This window comes from Peromyscus leucopus, chromosome 23 (genome assembly GCF_004664715.2).
Source record: "Peromyscus leucopus breed LL Stock chromosome 23, UCI_PerLeu_2.1, whole genome shotgun sequence".
NCBI classification, from domain to species: Eukaryota; Metazoa; Chordata; class Mammalia; order Rodentia; family Cricetidae; genus Peromyscus; species Peromyscus leucopus.
The window spans coordinates 39827459-39848798 of NC_051082.1; the positions used below are offsets into that span (position 1 = coordinate 39827459).

The 21340-nt window shown below is 49.7% G+C and overlaps 2 protein-coding genes across 4 annotated transcripts in view; one reads left to right on the top strand and one right to left on the bottom strand.

Moving 5' to 3' along the window:
• Window positions 1-8590, top strand: part of Gna12 (G protein subunit alpha 12) — an 89023-nt gene extending 80433 nt beyond the window's left edge. The window contains exons 3-4 of the mRNA XM_028887411.1: window positions 3896-3946; window positions 5844-8590. Coding sequence (XP_028743244.1) covers window positions 3896-3946; window positions 5844-6413 — 621 coding nt within the window. The 3' untranslated portion in view covers window positions 6414-8590. The remainder of the gene's footprint in view (window positions 1-3895; window positions 3947-5843) is intronic.
• A 4141-nt stretch (window positions 8591-12731) lies between these two features.
• The window catches only part of Amz1 (archaelysin family metallopeptidase 1), a 32754-nt gene continuing 24145 nt past the window's right edge, over window positions 12732-21340 (bottom strand). For all 3 annotated transcript variants that reach the window (XM_028887398.2, XM_037198436.1, XM_037198437.1), the window contains 3 exons: window positions 21060-21229; window positions 17406-17582; window positions 12732-14686 (listed from right to left, as the gene is read on the bottom strand). In XM_028887398.2, the coding sequence (XP_028743231.1) occupies window positions 14129-14686; window positions 17406-17582; window positions 21060-21229 (905 nt within the window). In that variant the 3' untranslated portion in view covers window positions 12732-14128. The remainder of the gene's footprint in view (window positions 14687-17405; window positions 17583-21059; window positions 21230-21340) is intronic.

Here is a 21340-nt window from a genome sequence, read left to right on the forward strand (position 1 = left end):
TGGTAAGACCCTGTCTCAAAAAAAAAAAAAAAAAAAAAAAAAAAACTACCAAAAAGAATCTCTAAAGGGCTTTGAAGGGGCGAAGACGTGTATCTTTCTACAGTAAACAGGACCTCTGAGGCTCAAGGGACTGCTAGGGCTGAGGGACACTAGGGAGCGTGACATTTTCTTTTTTGGCTCATAGTTTCCTATCCCTAAAATACTGCTTTCTATAGCTGGATAATAAGCTGCCACTATATGGCAACTTAAAGCCACAGACGCCTGGCACACAAGTAGTATAGTGTGTGTGCCCAGAGGGTAGAGGACAGGACTGGGCTCTCAGGTCCTCAAGCAGTCCAGATGTGATCTGTGCCTTCATCTAAGTTATGTGCCTGATGTTCCCATTTTCTTGGTAGCTGTCAATAAAGACTGTTCTCAGCTCTTCCTTGTTACCTGTCACCCTTGACTGTGTCCTCCAAGGACCCTGTGCACGTCACATCTGTGCTGTCCCACTAATTCCCAGCCCTTTAACTGCACTAAACAGGGACACCTCCTCCTCCTTGTTGATGCCACCACCTAATCTAACAACAGGGACATATCTAACAGTAGTGAGCCTTGAAAGCATACACAAAGACTGCTCCAGACCATTGAGAGACCTGGTCAGAGGAGGTGGAGAGTGACCCTTAGGATGACTCAAGACTGTCTTCTGGCTCCATACGTGTGTGCAAGCACTCACGCACGCGCGCCCCAGATAGAGACTCCTCTTTCCTTCTGCTTATGCTACCACCCCAGTAGAACCGAAGGAATGCCCCGGCTGTGAGCTGTCTCCCCTGTCCAGCCGGCTGGGATGGAATAGCTGTGACCCAGCAGCTTCCTGTCTTTGTACTGGGGGAGGGGATGTGTGGACGGACCAGGAGAGGGAATTGTCGGCATAGGGGCTGAGCCACTTGGTCTCTTGACAGAGACTTCCTTACATGGAGGTGGGAACTGCTGTGGGAAGAGCCCATGCTGCCTGGAAAGGTGAGAGCTTGTTTCTGGGCCTCAGAGGCCTCTTCCTACCTCAGAGCTTGGTTGCCAGCCACCAGGGCCGTCTTTTCTGCTTATCGTGGGGGCTGGGTTGGGGGAACTTGAGTGCTGCTATCCCTGGAACAAAATCCTCTCTTTGAGTCATTCCTGTGGCCTTCCCTCCAGAGCAGGAAGGAAGTGACTGTTCACCTCTTCCTCTGGGCCATCTGGGACAAAGGACAGAGAGACGGACAAACAAGGGCCAGGCTTTGTGTGCATATATGTCATCTCAGCACAAGAAGGCTGAGGCAGGAGGATCATTAGTTCAGGCCAGCCTAGGCTGCATCATGAGACCCCCCTATCTCAAAGGTTTAAAACACAAAACAACAAAAACAACTGTCCTTTCGAGGTTGGTGAGCCCTGTTCTCAACTTTTTGTCAGAAAGTCACAAGCTGTAATGGGGGACCTGTCTTAGCCTTCCCTTGTCAAAGACCTAGAATGTCCACCTTTCTAGGATGGCGTAGCATTTGCCTTCCAGACGTGTGGACCTGAGTTTGAGTGGTGGTACATGCTTGTAATCCCAGCATCTGTAGGCAGACAGGAGGAACTCTGGGGTTCACTGGCCAGTTTAGCCTGGTTGGTGATCTCCAGAACACTGAGAGACCCTGTTTCAGAGAGGTGGGCAGTCCTCCTGAGAATAACACCCAAGATTGTCTTTTGGCCTCCACACATGTGCATGTGCATGCATACACCCACACATGCACTCTTTCAAGCATATAAAGTAAAAGGATCATTTTGTCTCGGTGCTGTCTTGTTGCACATGTGTGTATGGCCTTGCCTTTGTCCACTCATGGGAGAATGCGCCAAAGTAAAGGCAGCAGGTGAGCCAGGCCCGCTGTCATCTTTCAGACTAAGGCTCTTAGAGAGCCACGCTCTTCGGGGTTCCTGGAGGAATTGCTTTCCCATCTTCAGCTTGCTTGCTTCCTTGCCTGTTTTTTCTTTTAATTATTGTTATTACATTTATTTTGTGTGTGTACACATGCACAGGCACATGCATGCTGTGGCACACATGTAGAGGTCAGAGGAAAAATTTGTGGAGTCAGTTTTCGATTTCTTCCTTCATAGGTTCCAGGGATCAAACTGAGGTCATCAGCCATGGCAGCAAGTGCTCTTACCACTGAGCCATCTCACTAGCCCAGCCGTTGATTTCTAAAGGAAGCTTTGCACACTGTAAACCCGCCCCCCCACACACACACACATACCCATGGCATTCCCATTAGTCACCACATAACAGCCTCTCGGCTCCTCTAGGGCCCTACAAGTGCCATTGCATTTAGTTAGAGGGCAGGGCCGTGAGTGATGCACACAGGGAGGGGCATCAGTTGTTCGATGGCCCAGTTTGTGTCCAGAAGAAAGAATCATCACTAAAGAGTCTCCTTGTTCTGTGTCATGAATCACAGAGTGCTTCTAGAAACTGGATTGCCGGTTCTTGTCCCCTCTCCTCAGTACTTAGTGTTTTTACAGACAGCACCCAAAGCCCCTTGGGCCATGTGTGTCAGAGGCAAAACCACACAGCAGCCAGGGTTTTACTTCTAGCCCTAGCCCTTGCTGCTGGTGTGACCTGGAGATGCCAGTATCCACCATCTATACCAGAAGGCCGCAGGGAAGCACCAAGAAGAATTTGAACCTAGGGCTGGAGCTGCAGGAATAATAGATGTTTCCTTTACTTGTTTGTTTTGAGACAGGGCCTCTCATATCAGAGGCTGGCCTCAAACTGGCTCTGTAGCTGAGGGTGGCCTGAAACTCCAGCTCCTCCTGCCTCTACTTCCCAAGTGCCAGGATTATAGGTGTGCCCACCACACCCAGTTTGTATGGTGTTAGGAGTGGAACTCCGGACTCCATGCTGCATGCTAGACAAACACTCTAGCACTGAGCCACATCTCCAGCCCTGACGCAGCTTTTTGTTTGTTTGTTTGTTTGTTTGTTTGTTTGTTTTGTTTTGTTTTGTTTTAAGTTGTAGGGTTTGGGGATTATTTTTGCTTGGTTGTTGTTTTGTTTCTCTGAAATAGGGTATTGTTCTACCTGGGCCTGAACTGTGGTATCCCGTCTCAGCTTCCCAAGAGTTGGGATCAGACATGTATAGCACCACACCTGTATTATTTCTTAAACTACCGTACTGTCCTGTGTTGCTTTTCGTAGCTGTGACCCAAAGCAACCTGAGGGAGGAAAGGGTTTGTTTGGCTTACACTTCACCTTGCAGTCCATCACTGAGGGAAGTCAGGCAGGAACCCGGAGACAGGAGCTGATGCAGAGGCCAGGGAGGACCACTGCTTACTGTTCCACTTCTCCTAGTTTGCTCGCCTACCGTTTTGTTTTGTTTTGTTTTGTTTTGTTTTGTTTTTGTTTTTCGAGACAGGGTTTCTCTGTGTAGCTTTGTGCCTTTCCTGGAACTTCGCTTTGGAGATCAGGCTGGCCTCTAACTCACAGAGATCCGCCTGCCTCTGCCTCCCGAGTGCTGGGATTAAAGGCGTGCGCCGCCGCCCGGCTTGCCTACTTGCCTACCGTTTTTATACAACCCAGGAACTGCCTGCCCAGGGATAGCACCATCCACAGCGTTCCCACATCACATCAGTCATGAATCAAGAAAATGCTCCCCAGATTTACCACAGGCCAATTTGATGGAGACATTCCTCTGTCTGGTCCCTCTTCCTAAATGACTCTAGCTTGTGTCGAGTTAACAAAAAACCAAGCACACATGGATACTCTCTGCCTTCCTAGACTTTGCTTTCCTGTTTTGCACAGCGGAACAGCCCTGCCATCGCCCCCCACCCCCACCCCCACTACACCCTTTCATCTGTTACTCTGGCTTCCTCCATCAAAACTGAGTTGTGACTGTTTCTCTTCATGACAGGGTGAATCAGTGAAGTACTTCCTGGATAACTTAGACCGGATTGGCCAGCTGGTGAGTAGCCCCCGCTCCTTGCCACCCCAGTCTACCATCCAGGGTTAGAAAACCTGATGTGGAGACCAAAGCAGACAGCAGGCTCCAGCGACACCATGGCCCAGCTCAGCACATCTAGTGACTGTAAACTGTTCCGTCTGTTATGTCCCCATTCGGCTCTACACACCTGGTCTTAGGGAAGAAATGACCCTGTGAGAAACACAGGAGCCCTGGCTAGGGCCAAAGGAGGCTTTTCTGTCACCTCTCCTGGGAGAAGAGTTCTAACATATGCCAAGGCCAGCAGTATGATGAGGCTCCAGGTAAAGTGGTGATCATTCATGGTGACCAGCCTGCCTGCCCGAGAGCACCTCCATTGTCACTGCCTCTGCATAGTGTCTCGGCTCTAGATGTGGTGGAATGACATCAGCAGGCCAGAGGGTCAAGAGTTAGAGGCCGGCCTGGGAGACGGTCTCAGTAAGACATAGAAATAAGATCCGTGTGCATGGTTAACAAAACTGAAGAGCACGGTCACACCGCCGTTGTGCTCCTGAAGGACCAGCAGAGGCTCCCGTGCCCACCAGCCAGCACCCAGGCAGCACCCAGCACTCCCTACTACCTGGCGAATGTTTCTGGCGATAGATACTGTTACTTTTGTAACATTTGAACCGAACTGACCTCCAATGACCCACTCATCCCACATGGCTAGTGTCACTGAAATGTCTGTTGTCTGTAGATTTTCTCCTCCCTGCTGGGCTGTTTTCCCCTTCTGATTTACTAACTGAAATACCCATATTATTCATCCATTGAGTGTCTTAGTTTGGATCTCACTGTTCTGTTTTCATAGTGTAGTGGACAGATATCTTCTGTTCTCTGTGACCTAGTAAGATATCTCCAGCTAGTGTTGGTCATGGCCTCTTGGTTTTTTGGTGAGACTGTGTGACATGAGTGGAAAAATGTTCTAGTCCCTGAGATCTTCACAATGCAGAATCAAAGAGGTTTGAAAGTTGCCACAGTTAGGACCTTAGGCTGTGTCTCAGTGGTAGAGCACCTTCCTAGAATCCCCCAGTGAGGGGCTGGGGTGTGACTCAGTGGTGGAGCACCTTGCCTAGAATCCCCTAGTGAGGGGCTGGGGTGTGACTCAGTGGTGGAGCCCCTGCCTAGAATCCCCTAGTGAGGGTGCTGGGGTGTGGCTCAGTGGTAGAACACCTGCTTAGAATCCTCAATGAGGGGCTGGGGTGTGGCTCAGTGGTAGAGCACCTGCCCAGAATCCCCCAGTGAGGGGCTGGGGTGTGGCTCAGTGGTAGAACCCTGCCTAGAATCCTCCAGTGAGGGGCTGGGGTGTGGCTCAGTAGTAGAGCACCTTCCTAGAGTCCCCCAGTGAGGGGCTGGGGTGTGGCTCAGTGGTGGAGCATGCAGAAAGCTCTGTTTTATCTTCAGCACCAAATAAAAGAAAGTTTTCTAAGTCAAACATGAGTTTAAATGTCTCATAGGTTTCATTTAGATCTCATTACACAACCTAAACCAAATTAGTTGATGGGAAGATTTTAGAATGTACGTGTTTGGAAGCTAGAAAACTCAGCAATGTCTGTGGTATAGAAACTAATGAAAAAGATGTTTAATTTTTTCTTGTGGAGAAGACAGACGAGATTTTACACATGGCTTAACTGAAGATTCTGGCCATTCTGTCTCAAGCCAGAGAACATGTATTCACTGCTAAACGAGGTGTTTAATCCCGTTGTTTTGTTGCGAGGTAGATTTATAGTTCTGTCAGTGAGACTTGCTTTTGGCGTTTGGTTAAATGTTCTTGCAAAAGTCCCTGTATCTTTCTGCTGCAGCCTGTCTTTCTGCCAGCTTTTTTATGCTCATCCCTTCCTGTTTTTCTTCCTTCTCAAATGTCTACCTTCCTCACATTTTCCAGAACTACTTCCCCAGTAAGCAAGACATCCTGCTGGCCAGAAAGGCCACCAAGGGAATCGTGGAACATGACTTCGTTATAAAGAAAATCCCATTTAAGATGGTGGATGTAGGCGGCCAGAGGTCACAGCGCCAGAAGTGGTTCCAGTGCTTTGACGGGATCACATCGATCCTGTTCATGGTGTCCTCGAGCGAGTACGACCAGGTCCTCATGGAGGACAGGCGCACCAACCGGCTGGTGGAGTCCATGAACATCTTCGAGACCATCGTCAACAACAAGCTCTTCTTCAACGTCTCCATCATCCTCTTCCTCAACAAGATGGACCTCCTGGTGGAGAAGGTGAAGTCGGTGAGCATTAAGAAGCACTTCCCGGATTTCAAGGGGGACCCGCACCGGCTGGAGGACGTCCAGCGCTACCTGGTACAGTGCTTTGACAGGAAGCGTCGGAACCGCAGCAAACCGCTGTTCCACCACTTCACCACCGCCATAGACACCGAGAACATCCGCTTCGTGTTTCATGCTGTGAAGGACACGATCCTGCAGGAGAACCTGAAAGATATCATGCTGCAGTGAGAGAGAGACAGCCCCTCTGCTGTCCTCTCGTGCCTCCACGGCCCATGGTCACATGTCTGGTGTGTCGTCGCCTGCATGGACCTGCAGTGGGCATCGAATCCACACCATCTAATACCTGGCTCAAGAATGCTGGACTGCCAGCCACACCAGCGAGCTCCAGGCAAGAGGACGTAGGAGTGTCAGTGACAGCTACTGAATCCGGGGACTGTGAAACTACTGAATCCACGCCATCGCTCTGGTGTTGATCTGAAAAACCTGGCAACGCAGCTTTTTCCCTCCTTACAGAAACTGTTCCTTGCTGACACAGCTTACCCAAGGTTCCGGCACATGTGTCCTCTCATTCATGACAGAAACACAAACCCAGCTGGCCTTGCAGCTGGCTCTTCCCTCTGACTTACAGGTCCTCACTGAGACACACTAACTCGGAAGCTTAGCCTCACGTTAGGCTATAGAGGGGCATGTGACGCTGTCCAAGCTCAGGCCACAGTGCCACCCCTGCAAAGTGAACACACTGCCTTTAAAATTGTGCCAACACCCTCAGACACCCCACTCCAGGCATATCAGGATGAGCCAAGGAGCCAGGTGTCCCCACTCCCTCTGTAGAGAACCAAGTGGGAGTTGTGACACTGCCTTAGTGCCCCAGCAGTCACTCCCCTGTCTGCGTGCCCAGCAGGGCACAGCGTGGAGAGGGCCTCTGGAGCGGCTCTGGCTAGCCCCGTGTATACATACTGGTGCTCTCTACTCCTTCCCCATCCCTCCACAGCCAGTGGCAAAGACACAGAACCAAGTGGCCTTGTAGGTGGCTCCTATGCCTTACTTGACAGTTGGTGGCATGTAGCATCCTCTATCCTGGGCTCTGGAAGCAGGCCAGAGAGATGCTCTGCAACTCCAGAGCATCTCCATGCCTTGGCTGCTTGGTGGGCCCCAGCCACTGGCCCTTCAGGAGAAGCCCTGGGCTCTGCACACCACCCCTCACCGTTGCCTTCACAGTGCGCTCTGCTCTCAGAGGTGCTGGCAGGCTGCCTTCCTTCACAGTGCACACAAAGCCAATAGGCACCCTCCAAACTCTGGGGACATCAGCACAACATCTCAGCCTGGCCTGCCCAGCTTCCTGGCAAGTGTCACACTATTTTACAATATATTGCATTCCAGACCTGGCCCTCTGTACATTCATTATTCTCTAGGGGTCGGGGGTGGGGCTTATGACTTCCTAGCATTTGAAACAAAAGATCTCTGGCCCCAGAGTGTTCTGTGGCTCACTAACACATCCAGGGGCCCTGTCTGCAGGCACACTGCTCCTGACACAGCATCCCATCTTGGCTTATTTCAGCAACCAGACAAATAGGATTCTTGGAGCAGATGCTAAGCCAGGAGAAGGGGAGCTGCTTCTGAACCCCACTTGCAGTGCTGTGATTAGGAAATAGCAGTCAGCCTCCCTGTCACTTGCTCTCGCTCTCTGTGCTCAAGAGTTTGTATCAGCGTTTGCTGAGCTTCTGGCTCTTTCCTTTGGGAAGAGAAGAGCCATTCTGCCTGCTTCACCAAGTCTTCATGGGCTGAGGGAATATGGCCAGCAACCATGCGGGCTCCTCAGGGGTCTTAGGTCCGCACACAGTAAGCATCCTTGCCAGATGCCTCATGTATCTCAGTCAGTGCCAAGACCCCAAGCAGACACAAGCTGTTCCCCAGCCGCTGTTGGAGGCCGTTGTGACTGAGGTGAGTGGTGGGGTTGTCAAGGAAGAGTGCCTGACATATGTACCAGTCCCTTTCAAAGCTGGAAACATGTGAGTAGCAAGATGTGAAATTGCAGCTAGCTGAGCAGGTGGATGGCCAGAGGCCCAGCGGCTTGGACCAGCTCAGCCTCTGGCCCACCTCCCTGGTGAGCCGAGCCTGGCCATATCCTCTGTTAGGATGCCCCACTCTGTGATCCGTGAAGTGGTGCAATCGGAAAAGGAGATGGTGTTTGCAGGGCAAGGCTGAAGTCATTTACAAGTCTCTACACATAGACTGTAGTCAGGTTTGTCTCCCAGACCCTAGGCTTTTCTATTTTTTTTTTATTTTAATTTCACTGTTACCTTGACTATTGTCCTTTTTATTGCAGTGTTGGAGAAGCAGAAGGTATTTGTGCCTCCTCTATTACTGCAAAAAAACAAATGTAACAATAAACTTGCTAAAAATCAGCCTGCTTCCTGCCTAGTAGACTGTAGATGTTAAAGAATGGATGGGGTGGGGGTGGGGGTATTCTGAGAAGTGTTCTTGACTCTCTCTATAATTTAGAGATCACTAGGATTTCTAGTCTTGTGATTTCCCTACTTTTTTGATAAGGTAAAAATAATAGCAAAAAAGGCCTGGGGAGTGGCCCAGGGAGACAACTGCTTTCCATACAGTGTGAGGCCCTGGGGAAGCAGGGCCAGGGACCCAGAGAGCCTCAGGCCCCAATAAGACACCTTGTCTCAGTAACCGTGGTGGACAGCTCCTGGGGAACAGCCCCAAGGATGACCTCCACGTGCACATACACGCACAAAAACAATACTAGTGAGCCAAGCTGATGGGTCGGACTGGCCAGCTTGGGTCTGAAGTAGTTTGGTTTGTTAGGGTTTCGCTGGGGCCAGCTGCCCTCTACTTCACACTGGTGTTGGCATTGATTGGGTGGATCTCGCTTGAAGATTTGAGCATCACACTTCTAGATGTTGGTTAAAATGAGTCCTTGGTTTCTCTTTGCTTAGTAAAAAACACTGGTTACCGCTCAAAGCCAACACTCACTTTCTCATTTTCCCATCCCCAAATCTTCTTCACTTGAAGATTCACTATTGCAAATTTTAATTTCATGTACCTGAGCCTGGCAGGTGAGAGAGCTATCATAAATGCCCTTTTTAAGTGAAAGTCCCCCAAACACGTGATTTGATATGGTATATACATTAAAATGCACCTTATCCAGGTACGCAGTCATACACCTTGGGAGGCAGAGGCAGGAGCAGGAGTTCAAGGCCATCTGCTACTGCTTACACATTCAAAGCCTAGGATGCAGGAGACCCACTCCAAAGAGGCCAGGGAGAGGGCTCACCAGATAAGAGCACTTACTACACACGCCTGCCCTGGTTCAAATCCAGAGCCCCACATTAAATGTCAGTTGTAGCTGTATGCTTCTTCAGCCCAGCACTGTGGAGGACAGGGACAAGTGCTTGCTGGCCATCAGTGCAGCTCCTAGTGAGAGACCTAGCCCCGGGGAGAGTGGTAAAGCAGGGCCCTGGACATCCTCTGTTCGTGCATATCGACTTATGCACCCCACACACTAAACAACAAAGGAGCTGCTGCTCCCTTCACAGAAACACCAAGAACCAGCCAAAGTGCTGTGTGAGCTACTGGTAACGGAGACATTTTCCACACCAGGTGGTTTGTTGGGGAAAAAAAAAACACTGGCTTCAGCCTCTGCTGGGCAGCACCATGAGCAGTGCCTGGAAGCATGGGAGTTAGGGGCTTCCTTTTCCAGCCCTGGCACTGGTGGGCAGAATAAAGGAGGTTGTTCCAGCTGTCACCTTGGCACCATTATGGTGTGACCTACCCAGATGAACGTGATCCCAGCCCTTCGAGATCTTGGCAGAGCTGTTCCCTGGGACTGAGGGTCTCAGTAACTGGCTTTCTCCTTTTTTTTTGGTCTTGAACTTCCGTTAGTCCCTTTTTCTCCATCTCCTGAGTGCTGAGATTATAGCTGGGTACCACCAGGCCTGGTTTATATAACCCAGCACTGCAAATGGAACCCAGGGCCTCCTGAATGCTGGGCACGCACGCACTCTGCAAACTGAGCTACATCCCCAGCCCAAGAACCCAGCTTTTGAAATCTGCTTGCGAGAAATGCAAAAAAGACCAGTGGACAACAGCTGGCAGCTCTTCCTGCCCTGGCTCAGCGTCCCCCAGCATCACCTCGCATTGCCGGCTGGAGCCCAAAATAACTCAGGTTTATTTTTGAGCTCAGCTTCTTGGGTACGAGGCAAATGAAAACAAGCTTTAAGTCAAGAGGCTTGTTTTAAAAGGCAATTTCCAAGAAACATCTGGGGGTCACTGCGGGTTCAGCCCCACCCAGCATGCCGTGTTCCTTGTGATAGCTGCCAGGTTACAGGCCCCTGCTTCAGGCTGCAGAGGGATTGAGTCCCCAGGGGTCTTTGTTTTATTAGTATTATTTTATTACTGCATGTGTGTGCAAGTATGGCATGGCATGGGTGTGGGTGTCAGAGGGCAACTTTATGGAATCAGTTCTTTCCTTCCACATTTACATGGAGGATCCAGGGCAGGTTGAGAGGCTCACATGGGAAGCACCTTTACCCACTGAGCCATCTCATTGGCCTGATTTTTGCTCTAGGTAGTGTAACCTCCAGCTTCCCACCCTGTAGAGAGGCAAGTGTGTAGAAGATTCCAGAAGCTGTAACAGCTGGGTGGGGGCTGCCCGGGAGACCAGGTGCAGGTGTTCAGCCATCTGTGCATCTCCTCATTCTGCCTGTTTTCCCCACAGAGTTCAGAGAACATGGTTAGCGAAAGCAGAGGGCTCGGGGCAGGCAAACGGCCTCGTTTCACTCAGCTCCATGTTGCTGAGCCTCACGAGGTTACCACCTCAGCTTCTGTAGCCATAGAACAGAGTGGTGTGCTGTGCACACTCGCTCTCAGATTTGAGGCTGGGTGGCAAGATGGCTGAACTGAAAAGTGCTTGCCACACAAGCCTGATGCCCTGAGTTCAATCCCCAGAACCCATGGGGTGAACTGACTTCCAAAAGTTTTCTTCTGACCTCTACATGCATGCCACACAAGTGTTCCTTCCTCTGCCTGTTCACACACACTAAGGTTTTAGTAAGAGAAGTGAGTGAGTGGACACAATACATTCCCTGCACTTAGAGGCTAAGAGGCATGGCAAGGCCTGGTGATGGACACCGGAAGTCTCTACATGTGGGAGGCCCAGCAAGACAGTGAGCTCCAGCCCGAGGGGATAGAGCAATATCATCTCAGCCGGTAAAGGTACTCAGGACCCAAGTTTGATCCCCAGAAACCAAGTAAAAGAGCTGGGCATGCTGGCACATAATGCCAACTCTGGAGAGGTGGAGACAGGCAGCTCTCTCTATAAGGGCTCACGGGCCAGCCAGTCTAGTTTCATGTGGCAAGTTCCAGGCTAGTGAGAGACTGTCTCAAAAAAGCAAGATAGACATTCTCAAAGAATGAAAGTACTATTTTTTTTTTAAATAGCAAAATGGACCAGGCCTGTGGTGCACACCTTTAATTTCAGCACTGGGGAGGCAGAGGCAGGTGGATTTCTGTGAGTTAGAAACCAGACTGGGGGACTAAAGAGAAGACTCAGCAGTTAAGAGCACTGGCTGCTCTTCCCAGAGGACCTGAGTTCAATTCCCAGCAACCACATGGTGGCTCACAACCTTCTATAATGAGATCTGGCGCCCTCTTCTGGTCTGCAGGTGTACATGCAGGCAGAACACTATATAATAAAAGGGGGAGAAAAACCAAACTGTCTACAAAGTGAGTTCTGGGAGAGTCAGGACTATGTAGAGAGACCCAGTCTCAAAAAAATGTTGACTTCAGGCCTGCACATGTGCACGCATGTGTACACACACACACACACATACACACACATTCCAGTCTCAAAAAACGTGACTCAGCCTGCACGTCACGCATTACACACACACACACACACACACACACACACACACACACACGTTCCTTTTCAAGACCTTTCCTATCCCTCCAAAGCCTGGCTATCTGCTGGCTGGATCCACAGAGTGACTCACCTTAGCACTGCTCAGAGACCTCCTGTATGGAATGTTCTGGCATCCCCTTAGACCTCAGTGGGATCCAAGTTTGGACTTTAGCTTTACCTAGCTCTCCAGCTAAGCCACCGCATGATGGAGGTCTTCTCATCCACAAAGGTCTGTGTCCTAGGGGGCAGTATTCTCAGGACAACAGCCCCTCCCTACTCATGCCCTGGCCATGAGGTGAAACTCCATCTCCCATCCCCAACAGTTCCTGTCATGAACAGGAACAAAATGCAGGCCTGCCTTCCTCCCTGATGGGAGCCTGGCTCCAGGCAGAAGAGGGGACATCAGGGCAGCTGAAGAGGTATCCACAGCCATCGTCCAGGCTCTGCTGCTCACCCAATAAAGCCAGAAAGCATAAGGAAGCATGCGGTGGGTGCCCTGACAACACACGGTGTGCGAGACCCAGCAGCGTGAAGCTGAGGAGGCAGGAGGGCCAGAACCCCAAGGTCGTCCTTGGCTACACAGTGAGTTAGACACGAACTTGGGCTACTGAGACCTTACCTCAAAAGGGAAAAGACACAAAGAAAACAAAACCGTGAGGGGTGGGGGTAGTGATAGGAACCAGGAGGAACCTGCAGAGAGCCTGGCAGGAAGCAGTCAGTGGGGATATTCCCTTAAAGGGTGGGTAGTTCACTGGCCCTCCTGCTTTGCTTCCTGGTAAGGTGAGCATCTCTCCACACGCTCTCCACCCACAGTGATGTTCTCCCTCACCGCAGCCTAAAAGCGGTGGGGCCAGCCCACCACAGAGCAGTCCTCAGAAGCCGTGAGCCCGAACAAATCTCTCTTTATTGTTGATTGCCTTGGGCCTTTTGTCACAGCCGTGAAAAGGAGACTAACACAGCCACTCACCAGGTACACACGCCCCCCTCTACTTGCCAAGACCCCCACCCTCCTCCCCTCTCGGGATAGTGAGCCTGGCATCGCTAGCCAGCTGGGACATTAGAGAACAATGAGGGTCACTTTAGGAAAACTGTGTGTGTGTGTGTGTGTGTGTGTGTGTGTGTGTGTGTGTGTGTGTGTAAGAGCTTCAACATTACACGGCACAGAAACAAAGGGGAAAAACACAGCTGTGGATGAATAATTTTAATACCCTTCTTCTGTCAGGAGTGTATAGACTGAGACAGGAAGAATACCATCAAAGAGGAGCCGAGCCGCCACCACCACACTGGCCTAACTGGTAGTGACGGCACCAGCAGCAGCCTCAGGGCTGGAGAAGGGGCAGCTCTGCCTTCTATGCCCAACCCCATGAACCTGCACATTAGTCACCCCATCAACCCATTTCTTTCTGAAGACATGGCTAACCTCACAGGGCACAAATTTCTCTAGGAGCTTCACAAAGACCTGTGCCGGCCTTGATGAGCAGAAAATCCCTCCAGCCACAGAAAAGAACCCCATGTGAGCGACACAAGGTTGAAAAGAGACAGTGCTGGACACACGGCTCAGACATCAAAGGTGTGTTCTGCACTTGCAGAGGACCTGAGTTCAATTGCAAGCTCACAACTTCCTGTCATGGCATCCAGGGATTCGGACGCCCTCTTCTGGCCTCTCTAGGCAGCTGCACTCATGTGCACAGACACACACAGAGAAACATACACATAGCCACATAACCCGTGCCATCGGGTGGTCCAGAGCTCCGGCTGTGAGTAATTAGACAGACCAGAGCCCCTCCTGTAGGGAAGAAGGAGCATTTGGCTAACTCCTGCCTCTCAGCCACAGCTTCAGACCACATAACACAGGGACTCTGTGGTCAAGCACCCAAGGAGCTTTTCTTCAGCTTCTGGGGACATTTCTTTTAACCCTGAAGATACCAGAGTGCCCTCAGTCACTGGGCAGGCATGGTCAGTTGGTATCTTCAGGAAAAAATGCCAGGAGCTGACTTCACTGTATTGGATAGTCCATCTCTCTGCATTAATTCTCTGTCCCCCGGTGGCAGTGGGAAGAACTGGCCTTGGCAAGTCTTCGAGAGCTCAGCCGCCGCCTCAGGGAAAATAACTTGTCCTCCAGGACCCTGCGCAGCCCCACATTGTCCTTGCCACAGGGCAGGTGCGGCCTGGTGACTGGGAGCTGCCCTGTGAACATCTCCCACCGGCCCAGGGCATCCACAGCTGCATCAACCTGGACCAGCTCCTCTTCTGCCACTTCCCTCTCCAGGGCCTGGATACATGCATCCAGCCACTGTCCATACTCCTCGATGGCCTCCACGGGGCCCCCGAGTTTCAGCAACACTTCTGAGGCCACCAGAGAGCTCAGGCCATCCTCAGACCCCGGTTCAGGCCCTTCAGGGAATGCATGACTCCACGCATCAGGGGTTACTGGCTCTGATGGACTGGTGACAGGCTCTGTGTCACTCTCGCAGCCCATGCCTGAGTCAGCACTGAAGGGCAGGGTGTCCTCTGACACAGACGGTTCCCCGGCCTCTTGGCCAGACCACATCTCCACCGTCGCCCGAGTCCAAGTGTGGAGTCTCTGTGGGAAGAGACATATATAGACTGGAGTTGCTGTTTATCCAGGGAGCTGCTGGGGACCACCCCAGGGCCCGCAGGAGGCTGGAGCCCATAAGGGCCCTTGAGCTGGGCTTATCTGAGGACTGGAGTCCAGGCCACAGCAGAGCTAGACCTCCCAGGAGCCCACTCTTCACAGGTACTCAGCAAGCTAGCTATGTTAACCAGCCATTGCTCAGAGAGAAATTACATGAAGATTATAGTTAATCTGAACTTTGTGTGTGTGTGTCCTCGTGCGCATGCAATTGGGGGGGTGCACACACATGCGTGTAGAGGTCAGAGGTCAACACCACGCATGCTCATTTTGTACCTTGTGTTTTGAGACAGAGTCTCTCACTGAACCTAGAGCTCGCCATGGTTAGACTGGCTGGCCAGCGAGCTTCCAGGGTCCTCCTGTCTCTGCCTCCCCAGCACAAGGGTTGATAATGGACACCACCACACCCAACTTCTTTGGGGCAGGGAAGGTTTCAAGACAGGGTTTCTCTGTGTAGTCCCAGCTGTCCTAGAACTCGCTCTGTAGACCAGGCTGACCTCGAACTCAGAGATCCGCCTGCCTCTGTGCGAGGATTGAAGGTGTGCACCACCACCAGCTGGCCATACCCAACTTTTTACATAGGTGCCAGGGATCCAAATTCAGGTCCTCATACCCCCTAAGCCATCTTCCCAGCCCCTAGAGGTAAAACTTTGTTTTCCTCCTTTTTTAATTTTTATTTATTTGCTTGTTTATTTTTTCCCTGCTTTGTAAAAAATATTTAGCCAGGCATGTGGTACATGCCTTTAATCCCAGCAATCGGGAGGCAGAGGCAGGTGGATCTCTGTGAGCTCAAGGCCAGCCTAGTCTACAAAGTGATTTCCAGGACAGATAGAGCTGTTTAGTTGAGGCCCTGTCTCAAGAAAACAAACCAAAAAAATGTATTTATTTTATATGTACATATATGTGCCTGAGTGCATATATGTGCACCCCATGCATGCAGGTACCCACAAGGCCAGATCCCACAGAAAGCATCAGATCCCACAGAGCTGGAATTAACTAGCAGTTGTAAGCCACTAGACAAGGGTACTGGGAATCAAACTGCTCTCAACCACTGAGCCGTCTCTCTAGTTTGGAGTTAACCCTTTAAGCCAAAGGGAAGAGTCAGCACACTTTCCACCCCTGAATGCCACCTACCGTCAGCTGTGTTGTGACGTTAGCGTCCTATGGTACATCCCAAGATGGACACCCTTGTGTGACAGGATGCAGCATGTCCCACCTCTGCTGTGAAGCTACGCCTAAGTTAGCTCTGTGTCCCCTACCAGAATCCCCAGGGACTGTCCTAGTGACAGTGAGCAGACTCCACCTCCTGTGACAGCCAGGAAGGCCAGAGCCCCTCAGGTCCCCATGCCCTATCCCCAGAAGGCCTTGGCCACCCCAGGGTGCCAACTCAATCCCTGGCTAACTCTGACAGCAACACTACCACAGATCTGCAGGGAGGGGCAGGATACCCCAGTTCAAAGGGGCCCTCGCCACCAAGGCTGAGTTTGACCCCGTGACTTGTCTTCTCAACTCTATATGTACACCATGGCACACCTGTGCATAAATAAATAAATGAATTAATGAATTTCTAAAGCTGAGGGGGAGCTGGAGAGATAGCTCAGCAGTTAAGAGTAATAGTTATTTTTCCAAAGGACCCAAGTTCGATTCCCGGCATCCACGTGGCATCTGTAACTCTAGTCTCAGAGGATCTTCTTCTGGCCTCCATGGGCACCAGGAGGCACACAGATGGTGCACAGACATACATGTAGGCAAATACACACGAAAATGAAAATCAATTTTTTTTTCCTTCAAGATAGGGTCTCACTATGTAGCCCTGGCTGTCCTGGAACTCACTATGCAAACCAGGCTGGCCTCAAACTCTGCCTCCTGGGTGCTGGGATTAAAGGCGTGCACCACCACACCTGGCTGGCTAAATAAATCTTTATAAAAATTAAAAAAGAAAAAACTTGAGGGGAGGGAGGCTTCCCACACTGAGTAAGCTGAGCCTAGACGCCGAATACAGCCAATTTTTACACAGACAGGAATAGCTCCTCTCTGCACTGAAAACTTGAACTTGATTTCAACCAAAGGTGGACTTCAAATAAGAAAATCAGGCAGCACTTGCCTTTGATCTCGGAACCCTGAGCCAAGTGTCCTAGTTTGCAAACAAGCTTTCCCACGGGGATAAAGGGGGGTGCGGGTGGGGGGTGGCGAGGAATGCTTGCAGCAATACTGCATGCTGACAGCAGAGGGCAGCATCCTCTCACCAGCTCAGCCAAGAAGGGCTCTGCGGCTGTTTGCCCTTCTGGACACCAGCTTGGTGTGCATCCTCTTTCTCCCAGGGGCTGTACTGCCTCTGGGTACAAGACCTCCCAGTGTCCACCAAGGAGCAAGGGAGAGGAAAGAGGACATGGGGAAGATGTGGGGGAGGGGGCCCTCACCTGAGCTCTGGAAATACAGCGCTTCATGGGGGACCATTGCCCTCCTCCCCCACTGCAGCCTGATGTCACTGACACCACCCCGGGTGTTTCATCGGCCGGAAAAGCCTGCAGCCCCCTCCCAGGAGTGATGGTGCATGTGTGTCCTTTGGTTCTCCTGCACACAGATCCAGGTCCTGAACCTGTCCCCTCCCACTGCCTCGGGGTGGCTGCCCCACACCCCACACACTCACCTTGTACCTCTCCAGGAGCCTGAAACCCAGGAGGTGTTGCAGTTTCCGTAGGCAGATGGGACAGAGGTCTAGGGGCCTCCTTATGGCCTCATCCAGGCTAAGTGCACCCTGCAGGAGGCAGCGGAGCCAGCGACAGCTCCCCAGGCCCAGGAGGTGGCAGAGCTCATGGCAGGTGACCTGAGAAGAAATGACACCATGGCCTTGCCTCACAGTCTCAGCACCCAGTAACTCCCGCCCAGGGATCCCTGAGCTGGCTGGGCAACCCTAGAAGTCCAGTACCTTGGGTAATGAAGATCCCTGGGCAGGATCCACGCATCCCCCTCTCTGCATCCTCCCTGATGATAGCTCTAAGAAGCCACACAGCATGAGGAAGCTTAGCAGCCAGCCAGACCAGGGACCAGATCCCAGAACCCTGTAGGTTCATGGCTGTGTGGCCTTGAACACTTAGGGTCTTTGAGCCTTGGTTTTCTCCATAAAGTGAAGGACTGTTGTGGCATATTATTTTAAGGTGTGTTACATTTGTTTATGCTGTGGAACATTTGTTTAATGATGCAAAGGTGTGTTGCATTCTTTTATGTTGCGTTTGTTTAACTCTGTGAAGCTGTGATAGTTTGCCTGTCTAAAACACCTGATTGGTCTAAGAGAGCTGAACAGCCAATAAGGAAGGAGGAGAAAGGATAGGCAGGGCTGGCAGGCAGAGAGAATAAATAGGAGGAGAAGCAAAGAACAAGGAGAGGAGGAACTAGGGGCCAGCCACTGAGTAAGAGTGAAAGTAAGATTACAGAAGTAAGAAAAGGAAAAAGCCACAAGCAAAACGTAGATGGGATAATTTAAGAAAAGCTGGCTAGAAATAAGCCAAGCTAATGCTGGGCATTTATAAGAAAGAATAAGTTTCTATGTGATTTATTTGGGAGCTGAGTAGCAGGCCCCCAAAAGGGTCAAGGAGTTTAAAAACAAACAAACAAACAAACAAAACATTTTGGTGTACCAACATGAGGCTCAAATTTCACATCTCCTTTAAGAGTTCTGCCTTGGGCTGGAGAGATGACTCAGCGGTTAAGAACACTGACTGCTCTTCCAGAGGTCCTGAGTTCAATTCTCAGCAACCACATGGTGGCACAGAACCATCTCTAGTGGGATCTGATGCCCTCTTTTGGAATAAAGTGTGCATGCAGATAGAGCATTCATATACATAAAATGAATAAATCTTTGGGGAAAAAAAAGAGTTCTGCCTTATGGCAAGCCCTTGAGCAGCAGGAACATAAAAAAGCTAAGTTTAAAAAAAAAAACAAAAAAACACCTACAACTGGGTTGGAGAAATAGCTCAGAGGTTAAGAGCACTGGCTGTTCTTCCAGAGGTCCCAAGTTCAATTCCCAGCAACCACATGATGGCTCACAACCATCTACAATGAGATCTGGTGCCCTCTTCTGGCATGTAGGCATACATGACAGATCACTGTGTATGTATGTATATATATATATATATATATATATATATATATATAAATCTTTTTAAAAAATTAAGAAAATGGGTATAGACAGTCATAGAAAGAAATAAGTAGATTAAAATAAAGACTTTTAAAGAGACAGTAAAAGAAAAAAGCCACATAAAGATGGAAATATACAGAGTCTGCATCCTGTATAGTATTGTGTCGATTTTGAATTTTTTGAATGCTGATAAGCAAAGGACAGTTGCTAAAAGACCTGGAATTGAAAGAGGGACTGATGACATAAACCAGCCTACATACTTTAGGAATGCCTTAACTTTAAAATGGAAGTCAAAAAATGTATTTGTTAAATGGAAATCAAAAACGCTTTGGAGGAGAGGTTTTGCTTTTTTTTCTACAGGAAATGAGAGGCTGTGAATTCCTTCCAGGTTAATATGGTTTGATCAGGAAAGACCTCTTAATCTTAACAAGTGGTAAATATCAGCAAAGGTTACCGCTGGTCTTCCCAGGACTTGGCCATTATCTCAAATTTTCTCAGGGACCCTAAAGATGTCTTCCACCCACAGACAGCAGGAAGCAGTTTGGAGAGCATGGCACCCACATTCCCAAGAGGGGTGTGGTTGGCTTTTGGTTATTTGGTAGGTTATGAATGTATGTTATCATTTAGGGGAATATAATATATTGATACAAATTTAAAGTTGCTTTTTACATTGTATATATGTTTCTACCCTGTTTAAGTTATTGTACCTATCTATGCAGGTCATTTAAAAATATAACATAAAGTTCTAGTTTTTTAAAGCTGTTACAAACTATTTAGGATAATCAAGAAACATAAGTTAGTAGTCATCTATAACAATCAAATTTGTAAATATGTTAGACATGTTTTATAGATCATACAGAGATATATTTTAGATAGATAAATGGTCTTCAAACACTTCAAAGACTTATAGAGTATGGCATTTAGAATGTTTTGTTAACTTGGGGCTTTTTATGACAGTGAGACACATCTGCTCCTGGCAGCACCAATTTACTTCATAAGAGAATGATGAGCATTGAAGAAACTCCATAGGAGTTTACTTTCATTGTGGCAGGATTAGCCATTTGGTCAAGAAACTGCTTTTGCCTTGACTGCTGGATTGTGTGCCATACAGACCGGACATGCAGGACCCACAGGAACATGACTGATGAACTTTGCCAAAACAAGGCAGGATAGTCCTTCAAATTTCCTACTTCACTAAAAAGTCTGCTAGGTACTCTAGGCCTATAGGCTGAAGATGGATGACCCAACATTGCAGAGGGACTTTGGATGACTGTCCAGGCAGTCAGATGTCTCATTTCTAAAGTCTTGGAAGTTGCTTGCAATGCACTTCCTCTTTACTCAGATAATATTATATCCTTCTTGGATGGAGTTGGAGACTAGATAGTTATAGTTGGAGTTTTAATTATGAAAGAAAGTGAATTAGATGTAATTAGTAGTGTAGTGACTTTGGAGTCACTAAGATGGGATGGATGGTGAAGTGTTTTCTCTGAATTTGCTAAATGTAAATGAACTGAAAGTTGTAAATTAATTCTTGATAACTGTTTTTGTTGCATATAGTTAGTTGTACTATGTTAAAGTTAAAACCTTTCATCTTTATTTAGACAAAAAGGGGGAAATGTAGAATATTAAAGTGTGTTACATTTTTTTTCTGCTGTTTTTGTTAACAGTTCAAAGACATACTACATTTGTTTTATTAAATAAAATGAACCAAGGGTCAGGAGGCTGAGTCAGCGACTAGCTGACAGGAAGTGGTAGGGAGAACCATGTGTAGCTGGGGTTCTGAAGTGGAGGCTGAGTGGAAGGACACCTGGTTTTTCAGGAGACTCGAGCAAGGAGAAGAGGTGAGCTACTTGCTATTCAGCCTCTCTGAGCCAGCAGAATTTCACCTCTGCCTGTGAATTCTGAGTTCTATAACGGGGTAGAGATCTAGATAAAGTTTCCTTTAGTGGCCATGGTAGAGCCGGCGCCTGAGGAACCAGAATTCCCACCTGGCTGCAGCCAGTGCGGCTGAACGGATGCTGGGAGCTGCTGAGCTGCAGCTGCCCATTAGGACAGCAGTGGCTCAAGGGGCAGCCACTGAATTTAATGAAAAGCAAGGCCGTCCGCCTTTTAGCCCTGACTCTGCCGGGGGCTCCTGGCTCTGATCCTTCCTGTCCCCATGCTCACCTTGCAGCACTGAACCATGCCCAGGGCGCTGAAGCACAGGGTCCGGCCTCCCTCATGTGGCAGTGTCTCAGGGCCATCTGCTGCCGCCTCCAGCAGAGCTGGGTCTGGAACACTGGGCCCGGCCTGCAGGAACTCCCCAGAGAATCGAGCGAAGCTGCACACACCCACTTCTGGGGAGAGGCCGGAAGAGGGACAGTCATGGCTCAAGGGACCCATCCCAGCATTCCCTGCAGCCCAGGACAGTCTGAAGAGAAACTCATCCTCCGGCCCTGCCATGTGCA